Source organism: Juglans regia, chromosome 7 (genome assembly GCF_001411555.2).
Source record: "Juglans regia cultivar Chandler chromosome 7, Walnut 2.0, whole genome shotgun sequence".
NCBI classification, from domain to species: Eukaryota; Viridiplantae; Streptophyta; class Magnoliopsida; order Fagales; family Juglandaceae; genus Juglans; species Juglans regia.
Window position 1 is genome coordinate 35761588 of NC_049907.1, and position 16162 is coordinate 35777749.

At 32.3% G+C, this 16162-nt stretch overlaps 1 protein-coding gene across 1 annotated transcript; it reads right to left on the reverse strand.

Annotated features, from left to right (window-relative positions):
- Positions 1–3709: 3709 nt before the first annotated feature.
- Positions 3710–7306, reverse strand: LOC108995001 (endo-1,3;1,4-beta-D-glucanase-like). Its single transcript, XM_018970458.2, has 7 exons — positions 7087–7306; positions 6159–6180; positions 5280–5406; positions 4803–4893; positions 4511–4600; positions 4329–4429; positions 3710–3998 (listed from the first exon to the last, which is right to left on the reverse strand). The coding sequence occupies exons 1-7, from the start codon at positions 7232–7234 to the stop codon at positions 3858–3860; spliced, it is 720 nt and encodes a 239-aa protein (XP_018826003.1). The 5' UTR covers positions 7235–7306; the 3' UTR covers positions 3710–3857.
- Positions 7307–16162: the final 8856 nt, after the last annotated feature.

Here is a 16162-nt window from a genome sequence, read left to right on the forward strand (position 1 = left end):
GATGCATTATCGTTGGGTCATGAAAGACCTCTTTGCCACTCATTTTCAACCAATTTACCTTAATTTTTTTTCTTTTAAGTTCTCTGTTTCACAGAATCACAAGTGCGGTAGTATACTACAAAATTAATCGAGTTGTGGGTTGATAACATGAGTTAGATTTAATTTATAATATAAATAATTTTAAAATCATTAATTCATGTCAATTTATAAATTTATTTTTTTAAAATTTTATTATAATTAAATTATTTCTCGTCCTAAAATAGAGCTATTGATACACTGAATTTTTTATCTGAATACCAAGGCATGGAATACTAGGGGAATAAATATATAAAATATGTGTTATAATATTTATAATTGTCTAAATAAATTTTTAAAATAACATTAAATACTTAATAAATACTATAAAACTCGCTTTATATATCTACTTCTTTCTCCCTCTAATCTTAAAATAAAACGGTTTTTCTTTTATATTTCAATTTAGCAACAAAATCTTAGACATATAAATTGATTCGTCTCACAAGCCATTTATCTAAACTTAACAAACTAGCTTTTTTTTTTTTTTTTTTCTCAACAAATAAGCTATTTATAGATAAACTAACGATTACAAGATACAAATTTGGAGTGAGAGTCTCATACAATCTTTTCAAAACTAACATATTACAAAAAAAAAAAAAAAAAAAAAAACAGGTTTTGGAGCCAAAGAAATGGCTCCCACCCAATTTTCAAAAGGGAAGATCGCTTGGTGACAGTTTTTAAATAGTCTGCTGAACAGATTATAAAATTGTAACTAGAAGCTGCAGTAAAGGATTGTGTGTTGCAATATGTTGGTATGGACTGGCTGGAATGAACTTCATCCACTTTCACTCGATCCTTAGTTAGAGAAAACAGAAACATAGGAAAGTAACTAAAAATTGAGATGAATTGCAGACGAGAGGCCACCACTAATCTGATGGTGCCGCGCATGGCGACTAGAAACTTAACAAACTAGTTGTTATTGATGTATGGAGCCCTACCTTATAAGTGAGTGCTTTTTACATCTATAGTTAGTCTAAATTAATTTGTATCTAAACTCTAGACCATAAAATATATGAAAGAGATATATTTTTTTAAATATTTAATGTTATATAAGAAATGAATACGTGCAATAAAAACTATTTTAACACTCACTCTCTACAAATATATCACTTTTTCACTCTAAAAATAATTATGTAATCAGGTTTACAAAGAGTTAGCATGTTATTCATTAGTAAAACGTGGTTGGGTAAAGAAATAAAGATACGAGGACACTTGTTGGTAGTTTTGCCAAAATATGATGGTAATTATAAAATTATTTTTATTATAAAATAGATCTAACGTATCATATGAAGTTATGTTAGTTTATAACTTTATTTTTCTAAAATTTCTTTATAGCTATAGCATTTCTCTTTAAACAAAAGAGGTTCATAGTTCCACGTGTCTATATCTTTACTCTTCCTTAATTGTTTTTTTCATTTTTAAGTTTTGGGATTGTCTCACAATCTATATAATCTCTTTGTTATATATATATATATATATATATATATAATATATACACACACATTAAAATTAAATCAATATACAGTACCAATAGGGGGGAGGATGTAGTATTCATTGAATTCCATCTATGCATGTGCATCACATGGGATCTACAGACTACAAGTGGGGAATCGTTGATTGAATTGATGGCTTTAAAATATGCTACAATTTTGTCCAAAAACTCAAAGAATGGCTATAAATGGATCACTTTATGTTGCAAACTTTCAAATTGGCAGATTTCAGGATAAGGAAATTCAGAAGAAAAAAATTATTTTTTTTCTTAGGCACTTTCAAAAATCTACACTATATATATATATATATATATATATATATAAAATAACATTTTGGCAATAACTGTAAAAAAAACAAGGGCATTGCAGTCAGAAAATTGAAAAAAAAAAAAGGGAAGTAATTAAAAAATTAAAGAAGAAGACATATATATATATATTATATTTATATGTGGAGGAGAAAAGGAGGTGCTGATGGATTCCACGCGCTTTCCCATGATGTAAGTCAATGAAGCAATCAGGTGGGGACACGGCATTGACAGGCCGCGTAGCGTCAATCGGTTACCTGGTGTGTTGTCCACTTGCTTCTAAGGCGAGTGGATTGGGCCACCCCACCGCGTCACGATATTTTTTGTGCCCATTAAGCCCCTCAACATATTATTTAATTTATAAAAAGTTCCTGACCATCCAAATGGGGTGGCACCCTCAGTCACCACTTGACTCCTCCATTGTCGTTTCGCTCAGTCTCGATCAACTTTGTATTTGCTTTCTATTTTTTATTTATTATTATTATTATTTTTATAAAAACTATTCCATTTATTAAGGACTGTATTCTTTTTAATTAACTTTTATTTAGAAACTTCTTGGACAAAGTCATGGTTTCTTGTTGGCAAAATTCTTTCAGGTCTCATTTGTATTCATAGCTCATTTTAATTTATCTCAACTCATATCACAATTATTTATTATTATTTAATAACTTTAACTCATAAATCTCATTACTATTCACAATCTATCTCAACTCATGTTCGAATTCAAACCAAATTTTAATCTTTTATTTCATGAAAATATAATAAAAAGAATAACATCAAAATCAATTTTTTTTAAACGAGTGGTATGGCGATATTATGGTATTTTGTTGATATATATATATATATATATATATATATATTCAAGAAGCTGAAAACATTTTTTTAGAAAGGAGTAATGTTACTGTACCTCTCCATTTATATTAAGACGTCACTTATTAAAGAACTAATTAAAACAGTCATAAAAATGGTAGATGGAATTTTATAGGATTTTAATCTCTCTCTTTCGATGCTATTTTGCTTTAAATATATATATTTTTATTTTTTAGTAAGTCATCATGTGACACTAAATCCGTATCATATCAACGGGGCAAAGGCATACCAACATTTCTCTTTCGAAAAATTATCGTGACTCGTGACCCAACAGTAGTAAATACTAATTTCTTGATAACATTTTCAAAAAAAAAAAATTGTATGCATGAAGATTTTAGAAATTTGAAGTTAGTTTCCGACTTTCCGTATGTACGAGTTCATGTCACGTGATAAAGTGTTGCATATCAGTTAATTTATAATTAACATTCCCCACTATGTACTTTGGAAAAATGAAGCTTTTGTTAATTTCTTAGCTAGGTAGGTTAAATAAATGTACGTGGAATGCCTCATGCCTGCCATTTGTACGTACGTAGTACTCTTTATTTAATTAATTACTAATTCAAGGAGCATAAATTTAGAATTAATTGAATATGGCTTTGTACGTACGTACATGCATGTTCTTGCCCGCCCACATGTATAACTTAGTATTGCATGCTTATTGCTTTGCATGATACCGACTTGATCAATAATCGCTGTAGTCACTACAAGAAAACTGCTTATTTGTGGCTATTTAATTCCAGCGAAATGATTATTTACAGTCAAAATGAGTCTGTTTTAATCACAAATAACCTTTTCGCCGCAATTAAATGGCCACAAAAGTCCATTTTTCTTGTAGTGAGCTTGCTAGATTTCAATAATTAATCAAGATGATCATTTGGAAATAAACATTTCAAATCATTTTAAATCTTAAAATAAAAATAATATTTTATTCATATATCATTTTATCTATAACCAAACGAGCTGGCTGAATAGTCTGGAAAAGCAATTAAGCATTTGATTGGCTCCAATAATATTATGGCATGCATGCATGCTGCTGTAGTACTTATTCATATCAAACCAAGACTACGTACGTAACAAACAAGCGAATACATATCTGATCACCTGACCTGGAAATTGATCACTTGACATACTTAACAAACCATTGTAACAGGTCCTGATGGGCCTCCTCAGCAGACTTCACGGCGCCGTCATCTTCATCATCGTACCTGGTTGTCCAACCATGTATGACTTTCGGAAATATCTTAACATAGCTATACACCTGAGAAAAATCCAAGATTATCATCATTTCATGATTACTCGTGTTGAATTCAAAAACTGGGAAAGGATCGATCGATGAGAACAAAAGCTACGCAAGATGCTGCATGCATGGCTGATTGCATGCGCTGAAGATTGAAGACTAATCATGCAGCATGAGGTACGCGGTTATTGTAAGATTAATGCAGGCTCGTCATGTGCTAGCTACTATTTGTTTCAAGAGGCTAGGGTTGTCATGAAGACAAATTAGCAGACATTATAACGTGCCAGACGAATTAAACTTGAAGCTGAAGAAAAGGGACCTAATTAAAGATATCATGATCTTAATTCCTACCTCAGGTTTGGTACTTAAGACCTGTTCAAACTGTTTCAAGAGTTCGGGTGGAGCCATTTCGTCAATCTCAGCTCCTAGTACCGCAATTGGAACCTTAACAGCTGAAATTAATGAATTCCAAACAATGACCATCAAACTATATATGACACATTTGCTAATTTGGTTGACATTGGAATCCATACCCTTGATATCATCCACAGTGACAATATAAGGATGTAATATCACAGCAGCTTGAATAAGTTCACACTTGGCAAGTTCAACCACGACCTTAGCTGAGAAAACAAACGTACAAAAGTCCATAAGTCGGCCTCTTCCGGAACCAGTAACTTGAAGAGCTTACATTGTCTATAATGGTGGAAGGGTAGGCCTGGGGAATGACTACGAAACTATGACTCTATGCAATTAGAAAAAAAAAAAGGGAAATTAAAAGAGGGGGAACATAAGAAAGAATCAATAGGGAAAAAAAAAACTTACCACCCCAGCAAAAACCTGCAGCCCCAACTGCAGAAACACCTTTACTTTTTACAGCTTCAATTATTGGCTTTGCCTCCTCAAATCCCTTTTCCTATTAAAATGAAACAGAGTTTCACGCACTCATGAAACTGCATAATGAAATTTACGTAGCAATTATTAATTAGTAGATGGCTGGAGCCTGGAGCTAGCAATAATAATGGGGTCACCAATCTACCATGGTCGCAAAAGGTGGATGTAGCCAGCCAGTTCAAAACTCATCTAGTATATATGAACCATGATGATCTGTTAATTGCTTTATGCAATGATGACAATAAAGAAGTTATGCAGCAGAATCCAGATATATTTCAGACAGCCCTGGGAATTAACTTATCCCATGCATATGAAAATCCAGTAGTGGATTCAAGTTTCACAAAAGGGACCTCCGCAACAAAGACAATTTTATAACAATTTCCGCAAGGATTACAGTCTAAAACCCACCGTTCCATGATCCTTAATCCAAACTGGTAGAGGCCTATCAGCATTTTCGAACGAAAAGGGATCTCCATGTAGGAAATCAGGGACCACCACATAAAATCCAGCTGCTGCAACCTTGTCTGCGAGCTTCCTTTAATGTATAAAGCAGCTGACATTAGTTTTCACAAAGGCAAAAGTAGGCAATTAGACTTATCTACTGCACTCGGCTTCCAAAATAACAGAAAAGCAATTGCAAAAGTGCCCATGCATGCACTGTGTGACCAAATTTTAAGCCTAGTTTAGGTTAGTTTAGGTACTGAGAATACCTCATTTTATATTTTTTATTATTATTCACTATTATTTAATATTTTATCATTACTTTTTTACTACTATTCAAAAAATACTTAAAAATATCTCACTATCCAAATACAATCTAAATCAGCCAAGTTTGAAATATGCAGTTTGTAATTTCAAAGAAATAAATATCTAGCTTAGCCAAAAATTATAGCATAAAACGAGTTTAGCGATGCATATATAAACTTTTCAAAAACATGCAACTTCTAGTTTGAACGTAGAGATCATGAGACAATAATTATCAAAATTATCAAAACTTTTTATAATTTCATTCTCAAATATTATTCAAACTCAAAAATAATACAATTTTTACAAATTTTAAAACAAAAATAACATTAAAGAAATATATTCAAACAAATTTTTAATTTTATAATATTTTTATTCAATTTTTTCTCTTTTTATTTTCAAAACCCAATAAAATATCTTAATTCAAATTAATTCAATATTATTCACAATAATCTAATATACCTAACTAGTAACTGATAGTGCAAAAACCTGTAAACTAAGGTTAGAAGAAAATATATGGTAATTAGCCATATATATATATACCTCAATTTTGGAGCTTCATAGCCTGCAGGACAAATCAAACATGTAAAGTTAGAAGTTGAAAGGGCAATAAAATAGCATAGCTTATGATTTTGTGGAAGGTACAAATGGGCACGATGTATATTACTTGTTCAACAAGAATCCAGCACTAAAATCTCGTTTTTCATATCTTACCGATCGAGTCCAGAACAGATCAAAAAGGAAGAAATAAACAACCGCGCGCATAAGAACGGAAAAGATTATAAACAACTAACACAAACACCAATCATCAGGAAAGTATTCCAGGTTTTCGCAACAAAACCAGAGATTTCTGAAGATGGAATTGCAATCGTTGATCAGTCTCTCTCTCTCTATTCCAATTAAGACCGTAAAGTTTTTACGTATTTTTTTTGCACACGCTTGACGCAACGAGTCTGTCTCCTCTCTGTGCTCCGAGTCGCTCATGATGAGCGATCGTGTTCGTCAAGAGTACCGAGTTGAAGATCGAGAAGGCCCGGGAGAACACTGATCTTCGCTGCACAAGTCGCCACTCTACTGGGGTGAACACCCTCACTGGAGCAAAAAATACACTTCAACATCTTTTGGACGGAACCTTATAATCATACGCGAATTGTTTTGGCCTCTTTTCTTCAAATTATCTCGCTGTTATTATATATATCGTTCAATGGGTTTTCAGTCCTCCTTTTGGGAGGTAAGATGTCTGGAAGAAGGAGATTGTCGGCCAGTTGCACATTTCATCACATCAGAAATGAACTTTACTGGATCCGACTTCAGACAGAGGATGTGAATCTCGACGTGTACCCGTGAATTTCTAATGAATCTTCTTCCTCTTTCCCTACCACTGGGAATACCACGTTTTCCGAAAATGACAATAAATAAATAACGAAAAAGTGCAGAGGTAAAAGGAATGTTATGAAATATGTGTAGGTACCAAATACGTCGGAGAGGAGAATAATGGCAAGCTTGGAATCGGAGGAACCAGAAACGTAGGCAGGTAAGCCACCGAGCTGTTCAACATGGCCAGAGCCGGCGCTAGGATCGAGTGTTGGCGGGTTAGAGCAGCACTGGGGACCTGACATGGTTTCTATTTCCTTTGATCAGTCCAAGGAACGCAAAAGTCTTATATTGTTTTGGAGCAATCAATTGTGGACTGAGTTTCTCCAAACAGATATAAATGATACTTTCAGTTGGGAGAAGTAATTTTTTTAAAAAAAAAAAAAAAGAGTAAATATAAAATTTATATAAAATAATATTTTTTTAATAATAAATTTTATGCATAATTTTTTTTTTAAAAAAAAGAGTAAATATAAAATTTATATTGAATAATATTTTTTTAATAATAAATTTTATGCATAATTTTTTTTTTAAAAAAAGAGTAAATATAAAATTTATATTGAATAATATTTTTTTAATAATAAATTTTATTTTTTTTAAAACGATTGTATGGTATTTATACATTCTACGATTGTACATAATATTACTCATTTAGATTTTAGACTTTGAGTTTGTTCATATTTCCAAAAAATAAAAAAACTTAGTCTTAAAAATTATCATCGACATTGATCAAATTGACAATTGATGATTCTATTTGTCCATAAATTTTCTGAAAGTTTGTAAAATTCTTATTGCTTCTACTGTCTAATAATTTAAGAAAAAACAAATTTTATAACTCTATTTAAAATTATTGTTAGTTATGCAAAATTAAAATTAATTTTTAATGAAATGACATAATTACTATGATTGTATTAAGATAAGTTGTAAAATAATTATAAAATAATAATAAATATACCATTATCCGTATAATAAGTATTGTAAGATGATTCCATGCAATCCATTCCTTGCACCTAAGAGGAGATTCGATAATGAAAACCACCTCACCCCTCTCATTTCCTCGCAAAATCTGATAAAAACTGGGTTTCATAGCGGTGGAGACCACTAAATTTGTGGTTACATTCATGCATTGAAGTAGTACTTATACAAGATGTGATATATATATATATATATATATATATATATTTTATCACTATGGAATCACCATTTATGTTTTTAAAGGGAAAATCTAAAAGTTGATGAAATATATACACTATCGAGAACAAAATCCAACCAGAAAAATGATAGTTACAATCGTGAATATATAAGTGTTACGCAATCATTTTAAAAAAATTAAATAAATACGAAATCTACATGAAAAGAAAATTAATTTTTTAATAATAAATTTTAATTTTTTTTAAAAATAATTATATAATATTTATATATTTTATGACTATATATAACATTATTCATCCAACAAAATATAAGCACGAGTGGTGCTGGAAAGTCTAATTGGTGCCTCAAATATGGACTTTCTTATGATATCATTATCTAAATCTATTATATGTATGTGGTTAAGAAGAACTTGTGAGTCTTATTTTTAGCTGACACGATAATAAAGATGTTTTGACAATCTTGTGATATTATCCGCAAACATTTAATAATAATAATAATAATAATAATAATAATAATAATAATATATTGTGTGTATGCATGTTTAAGACACTTCTTTAAGTATATTTTTAATATTAGATATAAATTTTATATATTTTTTTTGTAAAAATATGGATCCATGCATAAAGATAAAATGAGTTTTTCACACTTCTTTTTTAAGTAGAGTCTACTTTTTTATAAAGATAATGTTAGAGTTACCGAAAAAGACATCTCTGCATTATTCTGATAGTGCGAATTATACTTTTATTTTTTATTTTTTTAAAATATTTTTAAAATTCTTTTAAATATTTTAAAAAAATCATAAACACATTAAAAAATACTTTTTTAACTATTAAAAAAAAGAATTGGTAGCTCCTATAGGTGGTAGAAGCGTTTTCCTCTTTTACCAAAAGTCTTTTTATACATATTTTCGGTTTTTCTTTAAAACATATTTGATGGACTAATCGGTGACTCCTAATTTTACCTTGAGAAAATGAATAAATCATATAAAGGGTATAATTTATTAAGATTATGATGTTTATGAAATCGACTATTTACTTAATTGATTTGAATGAAATTTTAAATTGTTTAATATTTTTGAACTCATATATTCAGATTTTCGACATTTTTTTAACATAAATCTCAATCACAGAGATCAACACGTGCCTTTACTTTTAGGCCCAGTAAAGAATATAAAGTATAAGCAACTATTTCACGGCTCTTATATAATTATTAAATAAAAGAAATTAATTTGTTTAATTTTGAGGGATATGAATATAAAAAATAAAATTATTTTTTTATATCATTATTAAAAATTATTTTGATGGAATGTCTCGGTCTGAGTCAGAAACATCAATCAATTATGAGAAAATAATTGAATTAGTGTGGTTACGATTGATTCTTGAAAATTGTGCAATGTCACTAACATTTCCTTTGTCTTTTCTCCCCTCGAAAATGGATTGAATCGAAACGAGACTACTACGTTTGGGGAGTGGGAATGTTTATAAATAATAAAACAAAAAATAATAATAAAATATTAAATAATAAATAAAAATAAAAAATAATAATAAAAATACTTGAAGCAAACACAAATACTAATTTTTTCATGTCAACGTAGCTTACAATTTTCAAATAGAAAATTTTTGTACGGATCGATATTTCTTTTGGGATGAGTTCCCCTTCTAAACAGTTGGACTATTTCTCTTTGTTGAACATTCTTTTATATATATATATATATATATATATATTATCGTCTAAAATTACATCTGTTAATTAGGGTTAAATTGAATTATTTTAAGAAGCGGAATTTTCATAAGGTCAGATATTTACTCGTATTACAGTCTACGTCACTTTGTTATTTGCACTTTTACCTCGTTTAAGAGGCTATTAGAGTCTCTTAAAAAATTTCACGCTTCAAAATCAAGAGGTCTAGATAGTTTCTCTAAAAAAAAATGAAAAGAGAGAGATGAGAGTTTTTTATCTTCTTGTAGGACTCTTTTTCACACACACACAAATGATGTACATCCTCTTATCTTTAAAAGAATTTACATGTCTAGAAGTTAATTACTTCCCTAAAAATGTGGAAGTTAATAACTTCCCTTGAGTTGTGATAGTAGTGGGGAGTTAACAAATAACTTCCCCACCCATGTCGACATCACTTGGTCATGGGCTTTACCTATTACCAATATCTCTCACTTGTCCACTATGGGTGCTATGTCCATTAGCAATCTCCTTATATTCTCTCAATCAATTATTTCTCATACAGAAAATGAAGCATGCAATCTGACGAGAAGACAAAGGGTAGGAGTACTATATTAAGTCATCATCATACTAACATAGTACGTCACTCATTATATCTCGTTTCTGCCCATATTATTTGATCTCACTAGATTAAGTGTCCTTAATATCTCACAAGTTTATAATTCAAAGTAATTATTGATCTCACATATATAATATGCTCATGATTATATTGAGTCAAAACGATATAATCGCTCGGACTATGAGACATAAAATAACAAGTATGAATCTAAACAATCTTCCCTAGGCACTAATGTCAATTTAATTAGATTTGACTGCTTTTCTAAACATGTTCCGCTAGACCGTATTATTCGTGGCCCTAGGAAAACATGCTAAAGTAGTAACATCAAGTTTTCATTTCATGACATAGTTCCAGGTTCAAGGGCATATGAATAGATCATTTAATGATCCATTAGCGCTCACATAGTGATGGAGCAGGGACCCATCCAATCAATCCCTCATATGATCGTCTACAACACATACAGTATGAAATGTATGTTACGATGAAACTCCTACTTAATTGGGCTTGTCACATTCAAACGCCGTAGGAATCTTAGTCTAGTCACCACAAAGGCGCTCTAACTTGAGTTTCTTAGCACAGTCACTCATCTAGCGCCTATCTAAGATCTCATATTTTGCTTTAATCAGGCTTTATGAATTTGTGCAAATACTTCATATACGACTCTTGTAAGTCTCATCTTAGCCAAGCTAAGGCGACATTCTTTAAATTTATCTTAAATACTCTAAAGCATTAAGATATTTACTAGCTCGCTTTCCAAGCGCCAAAGTAATCAACTTGTCTCATCTTGCTCGCTACTCGAGCGCTAAGGTGATCATCCATGTGAGTGGACTGATCTTTGCCTAGTGACTTCTTTATAATGTGTGTTTTTCACTTAGTATTAATTATTTAATAATATGAGATAAACACAATAATCTCACTGTAATAGATACTAACAGTGTTAAATATACAATATAGTCTAAGGTATCCTTAATACAACATATATTAAATCCGATGAAGTCACAAACTCCTAACATGAGTTTGGAAAACATTTCTACTAGTAGCCTTAGTGAGAGGATTAGCTACCATCTTGCTAGTAGAGATATGTTGTAGGATCATCTCACCTCGCGCAACAATATCTCTAATGTAATGAAAACGAATATCTATGTGTTTGGTTCTACCATGGTATTTGGGATCCTTGAAATATGCCAAAGTTGCCATACTATCATAGTATATCTCAACAGCTTCATCTGCAAGAGCTGTAACCTCTAGGCGCTGGAAAAATCTCCTCAACCAAACAACCTCTTGTATAGCTACTGAACAAGCAATGTACTTTGACTCCATTGTAGACAAATCAATGCATGATTATTTCTTGCTACACCAAGAAATAGCTCTCCCACTAAGTATAAATGTGTAACCCATCGTTGATTTTTGCTCATCTTTGTCACTAGCCCAATCAGCATCGTTATAACCCTTCAGTCTCATGTCTCCACCTTGGTGGCAAAGAACAAGGTTTGTTGTCCCACGAAGATATCGAAAAATCCTCTTAACTGTTTGCCAATGAACATGTCCTGGGTTACTCTGATAACGACTAATCAATCCAACCGCAAATCAAATGTTAAGTTGTGTATACAACATAACATACATCAGACTTCCAATTGCACTTGCATAAGGAACTTTGGTCATTCCTTTTTTTTCCTCATCATTCTTAGGACAATGATCTAGGTTCAAAGTATAACCCTTCTCAATTGGAGTGTCTATGGGTTTGGAGTGGTGCATACGAAATCGTTTTAGAATTTTCTTAATGTAAGTCTCTTGAGACAAATCAAGAAACTTCCTAGATCAATCTCTTGAAATTTTAACTCTCAGCACATAATTTGCTTTACACATGTCCTTCATCTCAAAAGTAGAGGACAATCACTCTTTTGTGGCTACAATTATCACCATATCATTTCCAGCTAATAAGATGTCATCCACGTACAAAGACAAAATTAAAAAACTTTTTCCTGTATGTTTGATATACACACAATGATTTTCTTGTAGCATTTCAAAGCCAATTGAAGTAATAGCCTCATGAAATTTGAAGTACCATTGTCTAAATGATTGTTTAAGGTCATACATGGAACGTTTCAGTTGGCATAGCTTGCGCTCTTGTCCCTCAACCTCAAAACCAACAGGTTGATCCATATAGATCTCCTCGTCTAGTTCTCCATTGAGAAATGCAGTTTTCACATCAATTTGAAAAAGTTCCAAATTTATATGTGCAACTATAACTAGAATAAGGCGGATGGAAGCAAATCTTACCACAGGAGAGAATATTTCTTCATAATCTATACCCTCTCTTTGAGTATAGCCTTTTGCCACGAGTCGGGCCTTATACTTGTCAATTGATCCATTTGTCTGATACTTTATTTTTAAAACCCATTTGTTTCCAATAGATTTGCGCCCAAGTGGAAGATCAACTAACTCCCAAACTTGGTTATTTGCCATAGAACTCAGGTGAACTTAGTGCTTCCTCATAAGAAGAAGGTCATCAAAGTCACACAGAGTACACATGAAAGATTCCCTTTCAATCTCAAAACGACGAGGAGGAATGGTTCCACGTTCACTTTTACGTAACTAAGACTCTTGTGAGTTGCATTTTAGTGGTATACTCTCACTATCTTTTGCGATTCTAGGATGTGATAATTCTCCATCCTCACCTAAAGATGGTATAACTCCCTCAAGTTCTTGCAACTCAAAAAGTTCAAGATCATTCTTTGTTTCACCAATATTGAGAAAATCATTTTCGATAAACATGACATCACGTGACTCTATTTCTGTCATCCCTCCGTTAGGATGTTCACCAAACATCACATAGCCCTCTGAGGTCTCTGAATATCTTATGAAGATATGCTTATTCATTCTAGGGCCATGTTTTCCATATTTATGAGAAATGGTGTGAACATAACCTGCAGAACCCCAAGGCTACAAATGTTCCAAATTTGATTTTGCATCACACCATAATTCATATGGGGTTGAAGGAATAGACTTAGAAGGCACATAGTTCAAAATGTAGGTAGCAGCTAGAAGAGCATCCCCCTAAAAAGATATTGACAGGTTAGCTTGCACCATCATTGATCGAACCATTTCTAATAAGGTACGATTTCTCCTTTCCGCAACACCATTTTGTTGTGGTGTGCCAGGAATCGTTAATTGCATGCGTATCCCTTTTTGCTCACATAGTTCCTGAAACTCTTTAGATAAGTACTCTCGACTACGATCAGTTCGTAGAATTTTTAAATTTATTTCTTTCTGATTCTCAACCATAGCCACAAAGCGCTTGAAATAATCTAATATTTCAAAGCGATAAGAGATTAGATAGACATGACTGAAACGTGAGTAGTCGTCTATAAATGTGAGAAAATAAGAGGCGCCATGACGTGCCTTCACATTCATAGGTCCACAAATATTAGAATGAATTAGCTCTAAATGATAAGATGCTCTAGGAGCCTTTCCAAAAAGCTTCCTACAAGCCTTACCAGCTAAACAAGGCTCACATATAGGTAGACTGACATCAGCGAGAGACCCCAATAGACCTTCTATAGCTAATCTAGCCATTCTATCTTTTCCTATGTGGCCTAGTCTAGCATGTCATTTCAATGAATTAGAAACAACATCATTATAATTTGAAGCCATAAAAGAAAATGATGAATTATCTAAATCCAACATAAAGAAACTATTCGAAAGAAATCTATATCCATACAAAGCCCTATCCAAATAAAAGTCCAACTGAGGGCCATTAAAATGAAAATTAAAACCAAGTTCCAATATAGAAATAACTGAAAATAGATTACATTAAACACCAGGTGCATGTAGCACATCATGAAGAAGTAATAAGCGCCCCAGACGCATCTTGAGTTGGTAGGTGCCAACTCCAAGCACTTCCTCTTGAGTTCCGTTACCCAATATAACGTAAGGTCTGCCAACTGGTATTTTTCTATAATTTATGAATCCAACTTGGTCTCGAGCTAATGTTTGGTTGCTCCTGTGTCTACAATCCATTCAGGGATTGAATGAGCAACAAAAATATGTGAACAAACCTAAGTAATGAGAGAGTTGTGTTTATGGGATACCTTCTTTGCCTTAGTGCACTCACGAGCAAAGTGTCCTATTTTTCTACAGTTATAGCACTTCATTTTGGAATTGTCCTTGCCAGCACGCTTGCGTCTGTGACATTTTGCTACTTTTCCATCTCTTGGCCCAAGACTATTTGCCGGTCCAACAGATCTCTCATGTTGCTTGCGCTTAGGCCTGAATGTCTTGCGCTTCCCAGCTTAGGCAACAAGTAGAATATTATGGTGCGCATTTATGCGCTCCGCCTCTAGCTCCAAATGGCGAGATATATTAGCGAAAGTGTTAATATTCTCACTGTGTGTCAAAACAAGTTTCATTTGTCCCCAAGTTGACTCGGGCAAAGATCGTATCACAATGGTAACTTGTTCATCAGTGAGATTGTTGCCAACAACCTTTAGATCACAAATCAATGCAGACATCGACCTCAAATACTCAGTCATGTCATGTTTAGGGTCCATAACATATTGCTCAAACCTCAAAGTGAGAGCACGGAGCCTAGTAGCTGATGTCCCCCCTTAGGTGATTTTCAGTTGGTTCCACATAACTTGAGTAGTTGGGTAGTTCTCAAACTCTCCAATAAGATCATTGTTCATGCTGCTAAGTATGGTAAAGCGTGCACACCAATCTTTATTTGCCCAAGCCTAATAGGTTTCCATATCACGATGATGTTGAGAAGTATTCCCTTCATCAAGTTATATCATCAGGTGAGACAGATTTTCAAGGACCTCTTGTTCATTAAGCAGATATTGAATTTTTTTATGCCATATGTCATAGTTGGTTCCATCTAGCTTTTCTCCTTTAGTAAGGTAAGTAAATATGTTCTTAGTGGCCATCACTACATTTATTGTGTGAGATTGACATTAGCACACATTTAATTTTATTCCTAAATTTAACTAGACCATGAAATTCTTTCCTATATAGTGAGATCGAAAAATTTCACAAAAAACTAATAATTATCTCCCACTATATAAGTTCAAATGTCATATCTAATCAATTTTGAATAAAATTTATGGAGGATTTTTTTTTAATTTTTAATTTTTAAATCCTCAAAATTCATGCACATATAGTCCATTCATCAAATATGAAAAAACAACAATTATTACGCTAAACACAGCGCATAGGCTCCACCCGAAGCCACATTAGTAATTTGGTGCATCATGTTAAGATGACCTTAAACTATATTGATAGATGTGAAACACATGCCTTTATATGGCCTCAATAATAAAATTACATTCTCAATATTACATTGCCAAAGAAAATCCTGCTACAAATTTTCTAGGAAAAACAATAAATAAATAAGGATGCCACGTCATCGATATACTTATAAGTTACACCTTATCCATTCACTTAAACAAAAAACATACATTTTATATGATCCTAATAAATTACCAATGTCAACTCCATCAATTTCTTATAAAAAAAAAATCATACTGGTATGCATGATGGTTCAATGGATGGAAAATCCATATCTAATGTATATAAATATCACATAACACAGGAAAAATTGGAATTGAGGAAGTATGACCAAAATAAAAAGTCCCAAATAATTTTTTCTTAAAAAAAACTATTTTCGACTCTCTGTTTCAATAAAAGAAACTAGCAATCAACTTTAGATACCAACACATGATTACAC

Excerpts from the sequence above, each read along its gene's own strand:
- LOC108995001 (XM_018970458.2), bottom strand. The coding sequence starts at position 7,234 with ATGTCAGGTCCCCAGTGCTGCTCTAACCCGCCAACACTCGATCCTAGC. Across the intron at positions 4,894-5,279 it reads GGATTAAGGATCATGGAACG|GAAAAGGGATTTGAGGAGGC; the intron begins GTGGGTTTTAGA and ends TCATTTTAATAG. Across the intron at positions 3,999-4,328 it reads TCTTAAGTACCAAACCTGAG|GTGTATAGCTATGTTAAGAT; the intron begins GTAGGAATTAAG and ends GATTTTTCTCAG.